Source organism: Ochlerotatus camptorhynchus, unplaced genomic scaffold, assembly GCF_037179485.1.
Source record: "Ochlerotatus camptorhynchus isolate MF236.1 unplaced genomic scaffold, CSIRO-AGI_Acam_v1.1 ptg000328l, whole genome shotgun sequence".
NCBI lineage: Eukaryota > Metazoa > Arthropoda > Insecta > Diptera > Culicidae > Ochlerotatus > Ochlerotatus camptorhynchus.
This window is the reverse complement of record NW_027040816.1, coordinates 1,330,383-1,349,789: the sequence shown is the minus strand read 5'-3', so window position 1 is coordinate 1,349,789 and position 19,407 is coordinate 1,330,383. Positions and strand designations below refer to the sequence as shown.

General features: G+C 41.9%; 1 protein-coding gene across 1 annotated transcript in view; it reads left to right on the top strand.

Annotated features, from left to right (window-relative positions):
• Window positions 1-19,407, top strand: part of LOC135708171 (potassium voltage-gated channel subfamily H member 4-like) — a 205,885-nt gene that overhangs the window by 105,768 nt on the left and 80,710 nt on the right. Inside the window, exon 3 of the mRNA XM_065230172.1 lies at window positions 16,237-16,467. Within this exon, the coding sequence (XP_065086244.1) occupies window positions 16,237-16,467 (231 nt within the window). The remainder of the gene's footprint in view (window positions 1-16,236; window positions 16,468-19,407) is intronic.

Sequence of the window (19,407 nt, the reverse complement as noted above, 5' to 3'; positions counted from 1 at the left end):
TTTGTTTGTAACTCACACAGTCGCGCCTGCCGAGACGAACTTGGAATGCGTAGGCATTGTTTTCATTTTCTTCTGTCGTTTCGCTTTTTCTCATGATCGTACTGCAGAAGTCTTCACTGTTTTCGTTGTGCTTTTCATCATCAGCAGCGAGTGTAACGTTTTGCTTATGAGCAGCGACCATTACTGGTGATTGTTGTTTGCCATGGCTCTAACACTCACTGCGTGACAAAACGATCTGTCAGCGATAGTCGGTTGATGCGAAGACGAGTGTCACGTGAGTGTCATGATATTTCGCATCACTGCAAGTGACATATCGAGCTGCAGCTCATTGTCCATGAATGTTTTTATGACTGAAATACACGGTCGCTTGGGAAGGATCGATGTGTCTAATACGACACAGTTTTCTCGTAACACTTTCATAGTAAAGTAAAAAGCACACGCTCGCACGCCGCACAAAAAAAAAATCTCGAATATAGTGTCTGGTGATAAAGCGACTGATCGGTTCGAGAGATGGATGGCAACTCAAAAAAAATAATAACCTTTGTTATTTTCAATAAACTGTATGGAGCCGAAAAATAAGACCTTCATAACTTTGTTTCAACAAAAATGTAACTAGATAAAATTACAAAAGATAGAGCCAAGTCACACCTTAATTGAATTATTTAAAACGGAGATCACTGATATTAGATTTAGATTTTTTCGCAAATTTTCTCACACACACGTCTCTTACCGATGATATGTGCTAACCTCTCAGCATGTTCAAACTTTCTTACGATGATGCTGTAAAATAATTCAAGTTTAAATAAATATATTTAAACAGCTATACAATTCGTGAATCAACAGGGGTGGAAGGATGCGTGGACATACCGTTCCAAACGCTCCGAGTTATGTTAGAATGAATTTAACAATCATATGTGAATGGTTTATATAATATCGTATAATTGAAGGATCTCACCAAAAGCTCCCAGGGGGGCAATTTTTATAAGCTTCCATACAAATGAAACCGAAAAATATAGCCTGCTTTTTTGAATCGGAGCTTAAGTTCAAGCTAATATTGAATCCCGAGCAAGGCCAGGCACACTCAGCTAGTTTATAGATAAAAATGTAATGATCGCAACGAACGCCGTAGACGGATCTTCGTTCTCTTCTGTTTTCTTCTTACCGCGTTTCCCAATCAGCACTAACTTTAGTTCGACCACCTCTTCTCATTTCAACCAAAAATTCACTTCGCGGCTCGCAACACGACCCGAAGGTTCAAGGTATTTGTCATCGTAGCGATATTTTTCACAGATCACACTATACACACCGCCCAAAAGGAAAATGTTCGTTTGAACTTTATGCGAAAGATTGACAGCGCAGGAAATCCGAACCGTCCACTAGCAGAGCCTACTTCGATCGTATCAAAGATTTCCAGTAAATTGAATATTTCACTAAAGTCCCGCAGGTACATAGTTGGTTTCCAGTCGATTTCCAGCTAATTTGAGTGTAGAAGAAATCATTTTTATCAGCACTGCTGCACCGACCTACGATATAAGTCAAGAAAGCTTTCAAGCAAGCAAGGTGAATTCATATTTGTAGGTGTGAATAACTGATCATCAGCCGGAAAGGAATATACCCGATACCCGATATTGACGAGAATGCAGTGTCCAGTTCGTTGTCCTCACAACGCTCATCATGGCTGACCACGAGTCCCTGCGATAGTGCTTAATGTTCAGCACACCGCACTGAGAAGCATTGGGCCGAAAATTGGCACTGTCCCGATAATATATGAGGTCACATGAGAATCATGGGGAAAGTCTTCACTAAAAATTAGTTTAGAGTGTACGACTGCTTCCAAGATTCTATTTTGGAATCACAATTGTCTCATATGTAAATATACAAAAGAGAGCTTAACGACGTGTTCGGGGTATCATTCCAACCATTTTTGGGATTGACAATATATGGGCGAGGAGACCGCGGCACAGAGGAGTAACTGGAACAAAAACCTGGCCAAAATTATATTCACTGGTTTTGAGCAATTTTCTGCTAATATATATTAAAATATTTAATAATAATAGGTTTTTAGACTTCTGTTAACTTTAAATTTTAAAATCCATCTACTTAGCAGTGCATATCTGGCCTTTCATCATCCATAATGGGTTTTGAAAGTAGGATTTTTTTATTCTTCTGCTTAATATAAGGATTATTCAACAAAAAAGAGTAAAGAAATTAGCCAAGAATCATTGCCCTGAAAAAAAAATATAAAAAATAACGAAAGTTTTAATAACATAACTTGCGATTTCTTACGTTCGATTAGTTAGAATCTTTGTATTGAATATTGAGCAGTTACCGTGCACACATTCTGCTTTATTTTCATTCGTTATCGCCAGCTATAGAGATTAGTGACGTTTAACGCACGCGCACTAGCGGGAGCAACGCCGTGTAAAGTTGTTTATTATTTTCGTCTGGCTAACCTAAAAAATGTATGAAAGTAGATCTGTCAAAATGAGTTTGACATCGATTTGTTATGTATTTTCCTCGGATATTCACTAACATACTCTCACATATCGCACCAATACAACCGGACATGAAAATCTCTAAGACGCTCTGCTAGTTTAGCTTAAACGAACCTATGTGTATGTAAAATCGAATGGGTAAATGTGTGTGTGTGTATGAGAGAGTATTACAACCAAATGGCACTCGCTAATTTTAAAAATTTACAGTTTCTACATGAAAAGTGAAATACTTTATGGGGTAAACGGTCTGTGATAAACATTGAATTACAAGGCAAAGCAACCTTACTCTAACCTTAAATTATAAAAAATAAACATGGTTTTTCTAGCGTTACACTCCTTTAAGCTAGTACATCAATTGAGGTACTAGATTTAAAAACTTAGTAACATTAGTAAAATGATGCTGGCCATGGGTATCAAACCGGGAGTAGTTTACTGAAGTGTAATTTTAATCTAGTACCACAATTGATGTAATAGATTAAAGAAGGACAGAATTATTACTCGGTAAGTTTGTCATAGGTATCTGCAGAAAACCGTTGTGCTACGGAAGTTTTCTAGAAGTATGACCTTATAAAGGGATAAAATTTTGCCTCGAAATGATGCAAAACATGCCATTTTCAAATGGCTCGCAATCGCCAATCCGGACGACTCCGGACGAGATTCCAATGTCAATGTGTTCATAATAACGTGAACTTTCATTCGTCTATAGATTATATGATCTGATCGCGCAAGATTCTACAACTTTTTCAAGTCTGAAACAGCACAAAAAAATATATAAAATACATTTTTTTCATATTGTTGAAAAAATAAGACATTATTTAAATTTAAAGGTTTTTATCTCATAACTTGTTAGAAAAGATCCCAAAGTATCCATTTTATTATAACACTTAACTCTTGTTCAAATTGTTTATATCTGGTAGGCGTAATTATTACATGGTTACTTTTTCGAAAACAAGAAGCTTCGAATTTCTTCAGTTTTTGAACACGTCTCAAAATTTGTAAACAAAATGTAACGTTTTTATTTCGTTGCCACTTTATGCTGCATATATTGAAATATATAAAAAAAATATAGAAGCATGAAAAATCAAGAAAATCTTGTTTTCTTATTTTGGCCAGGTTTTTGTTCCAGTTACTCCTCTGTGCGCGGGTAGAAAAGCTAGGTTTTAGAGCAAATTGTAAACAAACTCGGTCGCTGTCCCATAAAAATATCCAACATGGCTGAATCATGAATTTGACACATTAGAACATCTATATGTAGTTACCTTGGGTGCACCTATCTCAAAGATGTCAATGTAACAATTCCATTCATCCCACATTTTATTGGCGGCAATGCCACCTGGGAACGGTTTCATGTGGTCCCAGCGGATGCTGGAGGAGGAACTTACACCGACACTTGCACAAGCGTTTAATTCGCTAGAGAAGTTCTAGCTATTAGGGCCCATGCATTAATTATGTCACATTAAATCGAGCAAAAGATTACCCCCCCTTCTATCGTGACGTTTTTCCTATACCTAAAGCATTGCTTGTAAAAAATCTTAGACTCCCCCCCCCCCTTAGAGCGTGAAATAATATATGCATCAACCCTTATCAGGACTTCCAGTCATCTTCGGTCCAGAATTTGATTGAAAACGGCTCAGGGTGACAGTATTTTCTCCATACGTCCGTTCGGCGTTACTGCTCAAGTAACATTGCAAGTTTTATCAAGGCTTTAAAGCATTCTACAAGTCTTTATCATGGTCTGCAGAACCCTCATAAAACCTAAATTGTTACTTGGGTGGTGTGTTTCAATGTGTCCTGGGTTGCGTTTTCGGTGGGGATTGCTTCAGGGGTAGATGAGCTAACCGATGGCGATCTCGATGAATATGCAGATGCACTAGATGCACCATCCGAGTTAGATTTTTTTCGTCATCGTGTGTGTCGGTATCGGAGTCATTAGCATCACTCTCCTCTGAGGTCCTGCTGCTGTCACTACTGGAGATTTCTCGGTTATCCATCATCTCAGAGTCAATTGGAACATCTTCCTCAGCGCAGTCGATTGGTTCGTCAACCACTCGAACATATTTGCCATCATTCGCCATTTTGTTTTCTTTTTAAATACCTTGTATTATTCTTAAATGACAAGCGCAAACATTCAAATTAGCGTGAGTGTTTCGCTATAAGAGCGATTATGCTAGTAATACTGAGGTTCTAGGCTCTGCTCTCAGGTCCACGCGATCATGAGATTCGCTGCGTGATTTTTCTCCAATCCGCTCTATTAACAACAATCAATACGAAACTAACGATTTTAAATTGGCTCACCACTTTAGTAGCCTATTGGTCCCAAGAAAACGATTAACGTACCCTATTCTAGTTGAAATTCTAGTACTACGCAATGTTTGTTTTGATTAGCTATGAAAGTTTGACAGATAAAATGAGGGGTTATTGGTTTATCCTATGTTTCGAGGGGTGATTCGACAAGCTTGGGACCGAAGATAGTACCAGAGGTGAACCAAAAAGTTGAGCACGTTTCTTCGGGACCTACTTGTCTTAGAGTTACCTCTATGCTATTAATGCGCGATGTTTTCGGTCCGGTCTCGGATGCGCGATCGTATGATCCGCTGATAGAAACTTGTCATTATTTCATCAATGCGCGACCTTACCGATCCGCTTTTCAAATGCGCGACGTTTTGATCCGCTTGCGCGACTTTGTATGTCCGCTTCCACAATGCGCGACTTATCTGATCCGCTCATCTTGGGCACAATGTTAGTAGATTTGCGTTTAAGGATATAAAAGTAGAAGGGTCTGTGCCTAGGGGCACGAACGGGAGCTTGACGTAGGACCAATAGGGCACGGAACAAATGTGAAGAAAATTTAGTTCTTTTAATTGATCGATCATCGATTATCTCTTTCCGTTTTTGAAATGAAGGCGTACCAAATTTTTAGTATTTTTTTTAAGAAAGTTGATGAAGAGAATCGATCAAAATCACTTGCACCCCTGCTTCCAAGTTTGTTTACAAGATTACAACTCTGGAAAGCATTTTGTGTGGTCGTTGGGGCATGTGGTTCTGAATATGGACCAACAGGCAGATAAATTCTACTCTATCTTTTTACGGTTATGAGCTTGTTGGCCCAGAAAAGGGCCATTTTATCACTTTTTATTTGTACTTTGGATAATGCTTTACATTACCACTTTTTCAATAGTTTCTTGTTGAAAATCATCAGTTGGAAGCATTGTGTGGACATATTTCTGATCGATTGGTGATAAAATTATTGAAATTGATCCAGGGGCAGCTGAGTTATTAATGTTCAAAATCTTTCATAATTTTTTTTTCATGACCCATTTTCGGTTTTCACAAAGTGTACCCCAGTATAGAAATTAAAGACGTAGTCGTACGTCAAAAAAAAAAATCGAAGCGTGATTTTTATTTGTCTCAGGGATCCCTGGACATTCCTACTGAATTGAATGGAGATGGATTCAAACTTCTTAGAGCTTATCTTGAAGCGTGTCTCGAAGACTTTTTAACATGCTTTAGGGCTCATCTGGAACTGTACTTAGGGTGGTTTAAGTTTACCTATCATACTTGAAGATTTAAATTAATTGGTACAAGAGTTCCCCAAGGCTTACCCTTCAAATGGTTCGTACCTGTTCGGCTCTGTCATTGCGCTTGACTGGGTTTGATTTTCTTAGTCAAACGAATTGGAGCAATACGTTCTTGAAAATTCTCCGGGATAGTTAATATATTGTTTCACCAGGAGTAGAATAAAAACACTTAGTTAAATACTCCGACGTACCCCGACCTAGCTTCACCAGTGCAAATAAACAACCCTTCTTTTCAAAAATAGCAAATCCTAAACACCACTATCAACGTCCGTCAGGACCTTAAACACCGCAAATAAATATTTTCCCAAGTAGCAGCAGGTCGAGCAATTTAGAATAATTCGTATGTTATGTACCCAAAAGCCTCCGCTACCGAGAGGGGGTTCATGCTTCTGACCGATATTTGCAACCTTCCACCTTTTCTCCTCCAAAGCCTACTATCCTGAACCCATTAAAGCAAAGAGAGAACACAACGAAAAAAAAAGCCACTACCTACCACACAATGTGTCATAGTTTCAGCAGCAACAATAATCGTGACGTTTCAGCACATAACTATAACGATATAAAGTATAATTATTGCAGTATAATGAAAACACGGACGGAGGCGAAGAAAAGCAACCGCCTACATCCGTCCGTCCGTTTGGTTGCTGGTGCCAGCCACATCAGGGCAAATTGAGGCTTCTTCTTGTCCAAAAAAAAAAACGTGCGATGATCACAACAAACAGAACGAAAGCAATATTTGAAAACAACACAAGACAGGGCCAGTAGGTACGGCGAATGAAAAAGGATACGCGAAATAAAACGGCACTGTCCTCGTCGACATCACCATTAGGGCCGGGAGAAAATTGCTCCATGCATAGTGATACACTTACCCAAAACGAGGGGATAGCAAAAAAAACTCTATTTCGACCAGTGTTGCCGACTCCACCCGCCATGGCATGCTTGTTCCCTTTCGGAACGTTTCGGTCCAACCTAGCAACCGTCGTTGGCTACTTGCCCGTTTCGTATTCAATGGCACCCGCGCCGAGCATCGTAAACGCTTTTGAGCTTCGCATACACATAAATACACACCTATATGTCACACACCACGCACCTCCTTTCCTTTATTTTGTGGAGAAAAGAGCGTGAAAATGAACCTTTACCTGAAACGACGAGCGTGTGGAATCGGTTTTCCTCGAAAACGGGACTGCTTCTTCCTTTGATAGCTGATAACGATGACGACCGCGCAATTTGGTTGATGATTTTTCGGTCAGCTTGTGGACGAACGACCGGACGGACATGGACATAATCGAGGCCCACTTGATTAGCCGGAACTTTCGACTTCAGAAAGGTCCTAGGACTGATCCGCCCCGAGAAGGTTACCCTTTTTTTTATGCCGGCTTTCGATGGTTTTATGCCTCTATGATGGCATCGGGCGTGTTTGTGAACATGTTTTCCGATTGTCGGGGTGCGGCTTTCATGGTTTTATGGTGGTTTTTGATGCTGAAATGGACGGGGCCGTCGAAGAGAACGACAACGTATGGCGTATGATGCGCCAATGGGAGGGGCTGGGGGGTGTTCGTACATCGTGAAACGATTAAAAGATTAATCCGAATTTAGCAACAAATTTAAGTAATAGCATCAAATTTAGCTATCGTTCAGCTTACAAAGATTCCTGACAGAGTTGAATCGGTCTTCTGGTACTTTTTCATTACTTTTTAATATAGAATGCTTACGTTAAATCGAATTGAACTTTAGTTGAAGTTAGTTTAGTGATATTAATCTCCCTATCAAAGTTCAAAAATTCCGCGCCGCAGATTTTATATGTCACTATTTGGGTAAAAATAATAAGTCTCATACTTGTAAGGATTTTAAATAGTAACAATCCAGTACAACAGTTAGTTTCGCTCGTTCATAAAAAATATAACATAATAGTTGACAAAAACCGAAGACAACAAATCAAGAAGACTGGCAACTCTTCCATTTTCTCATACGAACGGTAAAGCTTCGAACGAATTTGATAGCAAAGATTACATACTCAGAAGAAAGGTTTGTATATTTGCTCATTTTTCTATGCGTTGCTTTCACCTTCACTCAAGCGCAGTGCTATTGTATCTGTCGCTTGGATTCTGGCAAAGTTACCAGTCTTCTTGATAATCTCCTTCTAGCAACCTGGCATAATTGGTCAAAAAGATGGAGCTCCCAAACAGGAAGATACCTCAATGAGTGGGGAGAAGAGCCCACCCTTTATCCACAAAATGTTATTAACAGGAAGTTGGCATTCCCACTCCTCCATCCAAATCGCTTCAATCGGGTGCCCTGATGGTCCCTCCCAATCCCAGCATTGTTTGTTATTTGGTGCATAATGAAATATGAATGTTGCATGACTTACCTTACCAATCAGGCTAAGGCCTTGTTGTCCTCTGATGTCCGACGTCTCCACTCTACTCGATCCATGGTCACACTTTGTCAGCCTCGTAGTTTGCGAAGGGTCTGCAGGTCACCTTCTGCTTAGTCGATCCACCTTGCCCGCTGCACGCATCTTTTTCTTGTTCCTTTTGGGTCACTGTCGAGAACCATTTTCACTGGGTCTTCGTCCGGCATTCTTACGACGTGCTCAGTCCACCGTAGTCGCCCATTTTTTGCAATGTGGACGATGGATGGTTCTCCCACCAGTTGGTGCAATGCGTGGTTCATTCGCTTCCTCCACGTTTCGTCATCCATCTGCACTCCACCGTAGATGGTACGCAACACCTTCCGTTCGAAAACACCAAGGGCGCGTTGGTCCTCCACGAGCATAATCCAGGTCCCGTGACCGTAGAGGACCACCGGTCTAATCAGCGTCTTGTAGACAGTCAACTTCGTGCGGCGGCGAATTTCCAGAGCGTCCTCCGGAGTCCAAAGTCGGCACGATTCCCTGCCATAATGCGTCTTTGAATTTCTCTGCTGGTATCATTTTCGGCGGTCACTAGTGAGCCTAAATACACGAACTCATCGACCACCTCGATTTCGCCACCGTCAATCTGAACTCGGGGTGGGAGACTAACATTGTCTTCCCTAGAACCTCTTCCTTTCATGTATTTTGTCTTTGATGCGTTGATGGCAAGTCCAATCCGCCTAGCTTCAGCCTTCAGTCTGATGTACGTTTCCGCCATCGTCTCAAAGTTCCGTGCCATAATGTCAATGTCATTGGCGAAGCCAAGAAGCTGGATGAACTTCCTGAAGATCGTGCCACTCGTGTCTTTCCCAGCTCTTCTGATCACACCTTCTACCGCGATGTTGAATAACAGACACGAAAGTCCATCACCTTTCCGTAACCCCCTTCGAAAGTCAAAGGGACTCGATAGTTTCCCCGATACTCGAACAACGCACATCACTCGATCCATCGTCGCCTTGACCAATCGCGTCAGTTTATCCGGAAATCTGTACTTGTGCATAATCTGCCATAGCTGACCTCGATCGATTGTGTCATATGCGGATTTGAAATCGATGAAAAAATTATGTGTGGGCACGTTGTATTCGTGGTGTGCACCATTGAGCAATGTCAAAATTTAAAAAAAATTCTCAAAAATTTCGTTTTCGAGTTTTTTTAATTTATTCAAAGGGGGGATGTTTCTCAGAGTCTAAAACTATGTTAATCATCGATCGAGTTTCCACTTACTGCAATTACGACCTCCACACGCTTCCGGAATGCACAGCAGGTTCTAATAATGTAGTCTGGATCCATTTCTCTCCAGGTACGGGTCAATGTTTGTCTGAGGCTTGCTGTACTCGGGTGGCGTTTAGAACAGGCCTTGGCATCCATGACGCGCCATATTGAGTAATCCAGCAATATTAAGATCGGGGCTGGATGGCGGCCACATATCCTTCACCCAGAACGGAAGATGTTCCTACAACCACTTCTGAGTACGGTTCGAGGTGTGGCACGGAGCCCCATCTTGTTGAAATACAACATTTGGCTTCGGTCCGTAATGTTTTTTGATCCACGGAAGAACATACTTACTTAAAATCCCGATGTAGACCTCCATGTTGACCTTGTCGCCTTCTGGAATGAACACCGGGTCAATTTTTTTTGCCATCGGAAGCCACCAATCCAAACACCATAACGCTAGCAGGATGCTTGGTCAGATACACGTTCTTGTGCTTGTCGGGCACGTCTTTTACCGGAAGAGAACTAATATACCGATCGGTTCTGGAATTTGATGCGGGATCGACGGTAAACATGCTCTCATCGGTGAACAGGATTACCGATTTTTTTCGCTTAAGGAAGTTCAAGATTTTCTTGCATCGTTCGACTCGTAGCTCCCGGATGCGGTTGGTAATCATGTGAGTTTTTTTCCGTGCCCTCGACTTCGCCCCGCAATCTTCCTTTACGATCTTCCGTGCCGTAAAGTCACTGATCCCGCGTTCCTTTGCCATTTTCCTTATTGAACGCACTGAATTCAACCGAATCTTCCTTTTGATAGCAGCGATAACCTTCGGAACCCAAGCTGACTTCGGACGTCCTTTCTTTTCTCGGTCTAAAACCCTTTTGACGGTCCACCGGTACACACCCACGGCGATTGAAATGTCTTTTTGCGACATTTGCGCGTGGGACATATCACGAATACGCTGCCACTTCGTCATGGTGCAACTGTCAAACTAAGTAAATCATTTTCTTTTATACACAGCCTACTACGGTATGAGCTATAGGATACGTGCATGCAAAGAAAACCAAGGCATTGTATGCACAGGTGAAACGAGAACCTTATTTGTACGATGGTGCAGACATTATCACGCATACGGTAGATAGCCCACAGCGACTTACGAAAAGCTACTGAATCCGATCAATAGTGGTGCGGCTTCTTCCTCCTTCTTCGGTGAATGTACGCTCATGTAGGCTCCAGCTCGCTGCTTGCGGGCAGCCTTTCGTAGTGTACTGGAGAGCAATGTTCATCACCACGAGCCGAAAGCATTGCTGCTGCTGCTGATGATGATGACGACCAGCCGGACACCACCACACACGGTGATTGAATAAGCACCGTTCGGCGAGACCAGATGGAATTCGATTTAGAAATTTGTGTTAAGGACAGCGTTTTTTTGCAGGCAATCTGTGATAATTTTGATCATCATTGACATTTGTATAATTTTAATAGTGACCTATTGAAAATTGAAAGTGTTCATTTTAGCAGATTTGTTGAAAAATTTCCAATCGATTGGCTTGTTTAGAATTTAAATCCATCCGCTATTGAAAGATTTATAAGTGATCATAACCTGACCATTTTTCGTAACGCGGTCGATTTTGATTTTTTGAAATTACAACCCCGATATGTTGTCGAAAGACGTAATCCTACGTCATAAAATGCTCAAACCTCCTTCAGACGTTGATAACCTAGCATCTCGACGCGCTTCATTGACAAATCAAATAGGCTTCAAGCCGTCGAAGAATATTTTTTTAAATACAACTAAATACTGTGCTGCCTTGACTAAATGATTGTAAATTGATAAATCGCACCAGCAACTTGATGTTGTATGCTATTCCACTTAGGTTTTGCAGCTTATAAATTCTCAATTTTCGGGAAATTTCTGGAATTTGCACAAATCCCAGGATTTGGGATCGATTTGATTTTATTCCGTTATTGCCCGGGCAGAACCTTCCAGGGCTGATTGAGCTGAAGCTGAAGATGACAAAATCTCTTAAAAATTGGAAGTCAATCAAAACTTTGTTTTCTTTGATTTGTTTTCCGTCGATCTTGCTTTCCATACCAAGTACCAATGCGACCGATGCCAGGCCAGGGAGGCAGCTCCCACACGTCGGCCATACCAATCAATCCATCAATTCACGGACCGGGGACCAACGGCTTTGATCAGAGAATTTTATACTTCAGAAAATCCCGGCGGTGCCGACTGGGATTGAACCCAGGCCTTTGGGGTTAGAGGCAATCACGCTTACCACTGTACCACCGGTGCCGTCAAGAAGGGTCAAAAGTATTCTTTATAAAGGGAACGTCAATTATTTACGTCACGCAAAAGGCCCAGTGTTAAGTCACGTTGTCTAAAAATTGTGTATGGACAATTGTCTACGCAGGGAAAGGAGGAAGGTCAAGAATCCAAAAAAAAATATAGGATTAGAATTCCATGGTATTTAAGTCTTATTTCTCTTCTTCTTCGAATTTAAAGCTTTTTGCATATCACATATTAGCTTATTGCGTGCTCTCAACTTAGTATTCTATATGTATGCACATCCACAGTTATTAAGTGAGAGCTTTCTATGCCTTTACCTGCCTGCCTGCCGATTTCTTACATACTTACTTAACGATCCTGCGCATCTCCAGGGATTCGAATGGCCTTTGTGAAAGATTTCCATCCTGGGCGATTACTAGCTTTGGCCTTGACCTGTGCCCAAGTCAAATTTCGGTCAACGTTCTTAATTTCACTGTTTAGGTTCCGCCGCCACGAGCCTCTGGGTCTGCCTCTGCTGCGATGTCCTGCTGGATTCCAGTCCAGTGCTTGCTTGCAGATTTCGTTTCCGCTCCGACCCACCTCCACTTCCGTTCACGAATTTCTGTCTCTATCGGCTTGTGATGGCACAAACGATGAAGCTCGGAATTTGAGATCCAATTGTGGGGCCTCCAGGAACGAATTATGAATTATGAATTATGTACGGCATCGGTTGATAAACACCTGTAGCGTCTGAGTGTTCTCCGCTGATACACACCATGTTTCACTGGCGTATAACAGCACAGACTTCACGTTCGAGTTAAAAATTCGGATTGTGGTGCGTCGACTGATCTGATTAGCTCTCCATACATTTTGCAAACTGGTAAAAGCAGCCCTCGCCTTCTTAATCCGAGCACCTATGTCGCTCTTGGTGCCGCCGTCCGACGCAATCTGGCTGCCAAGATATTGGAAGCTTTCGACTTTCTCCACTGCCTGCCCAGTTACCGTGAAATTGGAACGGTTTTCCGTGTTGACATCCAACGATTTGCTCTTGTTGACGTTGATGGTTAGACCTGCTTCAGAGGAGCGTTCTACAAGGTCGTCGAGCTTACTCTGCATGTCAGAGCGCCGTTGTGCTAATAAGGCAACATCATCAGCCAAATCGAAGTCGTTGAGATGCTCCATGGTAATAGACTGCCACAGCAACTCACGGTTCGGTACACGGTCAACGGCTCCAACCATGATCTCTTCGATTACGATGAGGAACAGTAGCGGTGATAATATACATCCTTGCCTCACAACCGCGATTACCCGAATCGGGTCAGACAAAGCTCCGTTGTGCAACACTCTGCATGAGAAAGCCTCGTACTGCACTTCGATGAGGTTGACGATTTTATCCGGGACTCCCTTGCGTCTCAGAGCGCCCCACAAGTTTTCGTGGTTTAGTCGGTCGAAAGCTTTTGCGTAATCAATGAATACCAAGTACAGGGACTCTTGGAACTCATTGACCTGCTCCAATATGATGCGGAGCGGTCCACATAGGATCTTCTAGCACGAAATCCTGCCTGCTGTCGTCGGAGAGTTGCGTCGATCTTCTTCTGTATCCGATTGAGGATAACTTTACACAGAACTTTGAGAACAATACACAGTAACATGATGCCTCGCCAGTTGTCGCATACAGTTGGATCCCTCTTCTTGGCGACTTTTACCAAGACGTCCTGCATCCAGTCGGGCGGAAAAGTCGCGGTGTCCCAGATATTGACGAATAGTTGATGCAACATTTGTGAGGATAGCATGGGGTCAGCTTTGAGCATCTCTGCTGATATGCGATCGACCCCCGGGGCTTTGTTGGACTTCATACTTTGGATGGCTGCTTCTATCTCCTGCAATGATGGAGCTTCAGTGTTGACCTTAGCGGATCATGCCGAGATGTCGATGGTTGGTTGACCGTTGAAACTTCGAGAAGTTGTTCAAAGTGCTCAAACCAACGTTTCAACTGGTCAGTGGGGTCGGTGAGCAACTGTCCAGTCGCATCTTTCACAGGCATCCTTGGGATCATCCTTGCCCCGCTCAGGCGTCGTGAAACATCATAGAGGAGCCGATTCCTGCATTAGTATAATTGTGTGGCAAGTACAATCATACTCTATGCCCAGGGAAGTCGCGAAATGTTCCAACTTCCAACCCGAAATATTCCTACACTGGACCAGGAATCGAACCCAACCACCTCCAACATGGTCTTTGTAGCTACGCCTTTTCCGACTGAGCTAAGAGAGGGAATGTCCCGTAACGTGGATAGATCACTTTTCCATGGTACGTTACGAGATGTAAGATCTACCACCGATTCCTAGTCCTGACTACTTCAAACTAGGGAAACAGGATTTTCAGTAATCAAAGGAACACATCTTAGTCCTTGATACTTTTATGCCTTGTTGATAGTGACAAGACTCGGCTTTGTCCACCGAGGATTAGAATCGATTCCTTGCGATAAAGCAAGAATGACAACTGTATCAAAACCGAATTCTTCATCATTTCTCAATAGTGATAGAGTAATACGACATGCTTTAAACTAAAGACACGGGATATACTACCATAGGTCAAATTACTGGTCGCAGTGGTTTTATGGAAAAAAAGGGAATGGACTGTGATGTAGAAAACTACAGAGAATGTAAATCTGACAAATGCGTTGCAGAAATTTAAGGATGATGAAGAAATCCTATGAAACGATCCAAGAGGATTGTTCCAATGTAATTCAGTCATATACTGAAAGGACGCTCGTGAAAACTTTTCGAGCCCTAAACAGCAGTTAATTCTCGCTTCATTAACGATTTAGAAATCAACGTCTCTAAATCTAAGAAAAACTTTAAGCTCAAAGCGCATATCCCATCCCTGTAACATAACCTCAAATCCGCATTCCGAAGCACGAGCCATGTTTCCAGTCATCAGCAGCAACATAGTCACTACCACGACCAGTAGCAGGGAGGTAGCAACTAGGTCGCCGGTGGTGGTCAGTGTTAAACTATCAAATCTCTTGAGCCCCGCGCATTTACATACATGAAGCCTCGAGCTATCCCACCCCACTGTAGGTATACACTAGAGACTAGAGCAAAGCCACTGCCTTCTGGGGTTGCTGCAATAAATCAAAACACACGGGAAAGAGAAGGCAGGCATTTGCACTAATGAAACACACAAAAACAAATAACCATACACTCACACAGACACACCGGCGAAGGTGGAAACCGCAGCTCTAATCCTTTTGTCGTTTTGCCGTTTCGTCGCCAGCCCTGCCCTAACCCCAAGCCTTGCTGCCGGAATGTTGCTCGACCCGAAACGAAGCGGCTAATTCTTACAATGCAGATTTTAACGCAAATGTGGTTTTTATATCTACTTGGCATGACTAGCGACAATATATAAGGAGGTGAAACAGAATGGTGGAATTATTTAAATATTTCAATAAATTAAGACTAGCGTATTTATCTAGTGCCGAAATACCTAAGCAACCGGGAAGAAACATTGCAGGCTTGCCCGTCATGTGAGGGAATTGTCTTCTGAGGGGGAGGGGAAATTTCCGCTCGTTTGGGTTTTTTCCCTCTCTCCGGATTGCAATGAGACAGGGTCGTAAATATTTATCTGCGTTCTGTCGTATGGAGGGCCAATCGTTATGTGCTATAGGTGCGATGAGCCAATTCGTAGTAGGGAGTGATTTATGACTAGGAAAATTGAGTTGAAAATAGATTGAGTGCCATCAAAGGTCACGCGAGGATTTTTGGAGAGAGAAAAACATGTTTATTACAGACAAATTTGAGTGAAGAAATTGCACTTCATCGAAGAATGCCACGTCACCACATCCTAAACAAGCAACCGAATGCAACGAATTTTAATTAATCCTATCAAAGCAAACCCTGATTGGCTATGCCGTGTCAAGATGACATCCAATCCTACTGAGTGAAAGGCGATCATTTGCTGATTGGGCGGAAATGCCCAACATTATCGGCAATTAAATTTAATAGAGACCGGAATCAAACATGAAAACCATGCACCTTATCGACCCTATTAAACGGTATCCAGCCCTGAGCTGAGGTTTGCCGTGCATGGCAGGCAGATTTCAGGTTCCTTTCAACGCCACCACCTCCACAATCCGATTCTCACCACCCACCCACAGTTATGAAATGGCTAGGTACTGCTGCACATAGCCCCTACGGCTGTAGAGCCTAGGACTTGACAAAATCTGATGAATAGTTAATGCGATACGATTTTCCTTCACATTGCAGACCGTAGCTTTCTAGTGGCCAATGCACAGCCCGAATCGTGCCACATCATCTTCTGCTCGGATGGCTTCTGCAAGATGACCGGTTTCACGCGGGCGGAGGTGATGCAGCGGTCCGCCTGCACCGAGTTCCTGCAGGGCCAGATGACCTCCCCGGCCGTCGTCCAGTCGATCAAGGAGGCGCTCCGGAAGGGCGAGGAGAAGCACTTCGAGATCCTGTACTACCGGAAGAATGGTAAGTGTAGATGAAGTTGGCGATTTGATGCTCTTAATTAGAAACAGTCGGCCGATGTCTTATTCATTCGTTGGCGATGACTGCATGAATGTGATGAAAATGAGGTTAAGCAATCATTATTGGGGGACTTCCGCAGGATGACCAATAGAAAGGATCGGACCGATTTTGGGTGATTATAATCTAAAATACAGAGCTACCTATCCGAAAAATCTAAATAGTTAATTGTTTAGAGTCTCCACGACTAATACCTGTTCAGAAATTGCATGGTAGTTAGAACTACACACGAAATTTAAATCAAAGAAAATCAGTGAAATTTTGCTGATTCTAAGACTTGATGAAATATCAGAAAACTTTCTAGCAAAATAATGCTGCTGAATCTTCTAACTTCTGTCAAAATGACAACATTTTACTGAAGTTCAGCAAAGATTTCAGCAGTTTTTATTTACTGTTTTCTTTCAGCAATCGAAAATTATGACATTTGGTAGCATGTAACTGATAAAACTTTGGGGCAAAACAGCTTTTGTTCATGAGTAAAATAGGAGTTAATTTTGAGTAACTCTGATTAGCTTGCGTAGCTCAACATCAAATACACACAGCAACCGATACTGCCACAAAGCAAATTTACGTATTTCAGCACCATTTTAAACGGTGCGCTTGCAATGTTTAACTGGGAAGATATTTCGGCAATGGAAGGTCAATTGCACTAGCTACCCCCTCAAAATCGATGGAAGGCTTTTTTATAGTGACCATACGGAACAACCAGAGACGATTTGCTTGACTGCCATGCCGATGACGTTCGAGTACTGCAAACATTAGCAACCGCACAGTCCCAAGAAGGTTTCATCACAGCCCCAGGACCAGGGAGGATTTTAGTCAATTTTTAGGAGGATTCATGACAGTCCAGGGGGGATTCCAGACAATAACAGGGAGTCATTCCAAAGGGGTATATTGGACAATCCTAGTATGAAAAAAATGAGATGTGGTGGTTCCTGCATCCCTTCGACGATCGCTCATTGAAAAACTTCATATGGAAATTGCTCTAATGTTGGCCTATGGATCTAAGATTGGGCCCATCGCTAAAAATCTGCTATTTATCAATTTTATCAAGATGAACGCGTCATACGGGCGGTACTTATGGATATTTTCAGTCGCTATTGAAAATTTAGTCGATTGCTGATGTATTTATGGGCCCAAATTAGGGGCATTTAGGCTGACATTATATCCAATTCCCCTGTACGTCAGAATAGAATCAACTTTGAAGTTGGCCAGAACTAACCTATTTTGACCTGGGATGATCAGCTAAATAAAAGACCGCATTCAGCAATGCCACTTTTGTGCTAAATATGGATCATCACAACAACACCAGACGATAAAAATTCAACCCGCTTCTGTTCACCCTTTTCGACTCGTATCGTCACGGAAATTTCTGGAGACAGTTGATCCTATCTCTGACTTGTTCTAGCTAAATATTCTTAGAGATTTATATCCCTCTTCCGTTATGAAGGCTTGTAAATACAACTAAAATTTATGTTGAATTTATTCATTTCAGGCATGTAATCTGTGATGTAATGCAACAAGATGAGGAACTTCTTCGACAGATTTTGAGGGATTGAGAATTAAAATAATCTTTTGAAAACATTTGGCCAAACTCAAACTTTCTTGGTCTTGAAATCACACCACCTAGTGTTTCCTAACTGGGAAATTACCAGAATTCTCATTTCCCGATTTCCGCGAAACTAGTTTTACCTAACGGGAACGGAGGGTTTTTTTTTTGTACGAGAACCATGCTTAATATATTTTACTGTAATTTAATATGATAATAGAAGAAACTTGAGTACTTGGCACTGATGAAGTCTGAAAGTGGTAGACGAAATACGTGTATCTGTCAAAAGATAAGCAAATATAACCAGTGCTGCGTGCTGTCAACAATGTAAATTGACGTAATATATTGGCCTAGCACTTAATTTCACTTCCGACACTGATATTATTGGTAAGCATAATATCAGACGATACGGCTTTAATATTACTAGTCATATGAATATCACTGGGGAAAAGTTGAAAATCTTACTTTTATCCTAATAAATCAACTTTTTTGTATAACCGTTGCATTGTTTTAATATTACTTAAGAGTTTCATAAGGATCGGTTCTCGATTAAATGGCGTGTATAAGAAACATTTGCCGCAAGCTTTTAATATCAGCTGTCCCTTTACGATGTCAATGTCATTTGCGCACTGACATTGACGCGAATGATATTGATCTTATCACTATGTAAACTGATACTGACATCAGGTGGCTAATGAAATTTAGCATTTTGTAGGTATTGATATTGATATTTTTCAGCACTGATTATAACGGAATTTGAAGGAAATGGACCAACACACTCAAAGCTCTTCATAAAAGGGATTCCGTTAAGAGGTTCGACAAATTGTAAAGAGAAGAAACTAACTAACATTTCGAAATCTGCTACCAACGCCAGGGAGACAGCTCCCACACCTGGACCCTACCTATCGACCCATCAACTCATAAACCGGGGACCAACGACTTTACTTCCCTTCCGAAGGGGGGGGGGGGATTGAACCCAGGCCTGCTGGGGTGAGAGGTTATCACGCTTACCAATACACCACCGGCTTATGATTGAACGTAAAATGAAAATACAACAAATAGGTGCTCACCCCCCCCTATCCAGGTAGCTCGGGAAATTGCGCATAATCGTCAAAAATGTTTTAATATTAATAATCATTGTTTTTTATTATTATTTTTTTACGGTTGCCTAGGTATCTTTGCATCATTATTGAATCTTAAAACTGCTACTAAAAGTTGAACACGAAAAAGTTCAAGCCAAAAGTGTATAGAATCATAGTAGGCAAAGGTTGTGAGGATAAGTTCATTTGTTTACATCATGGATTCACCGGAGCAAGCACGTCACGATTCGATCCTGC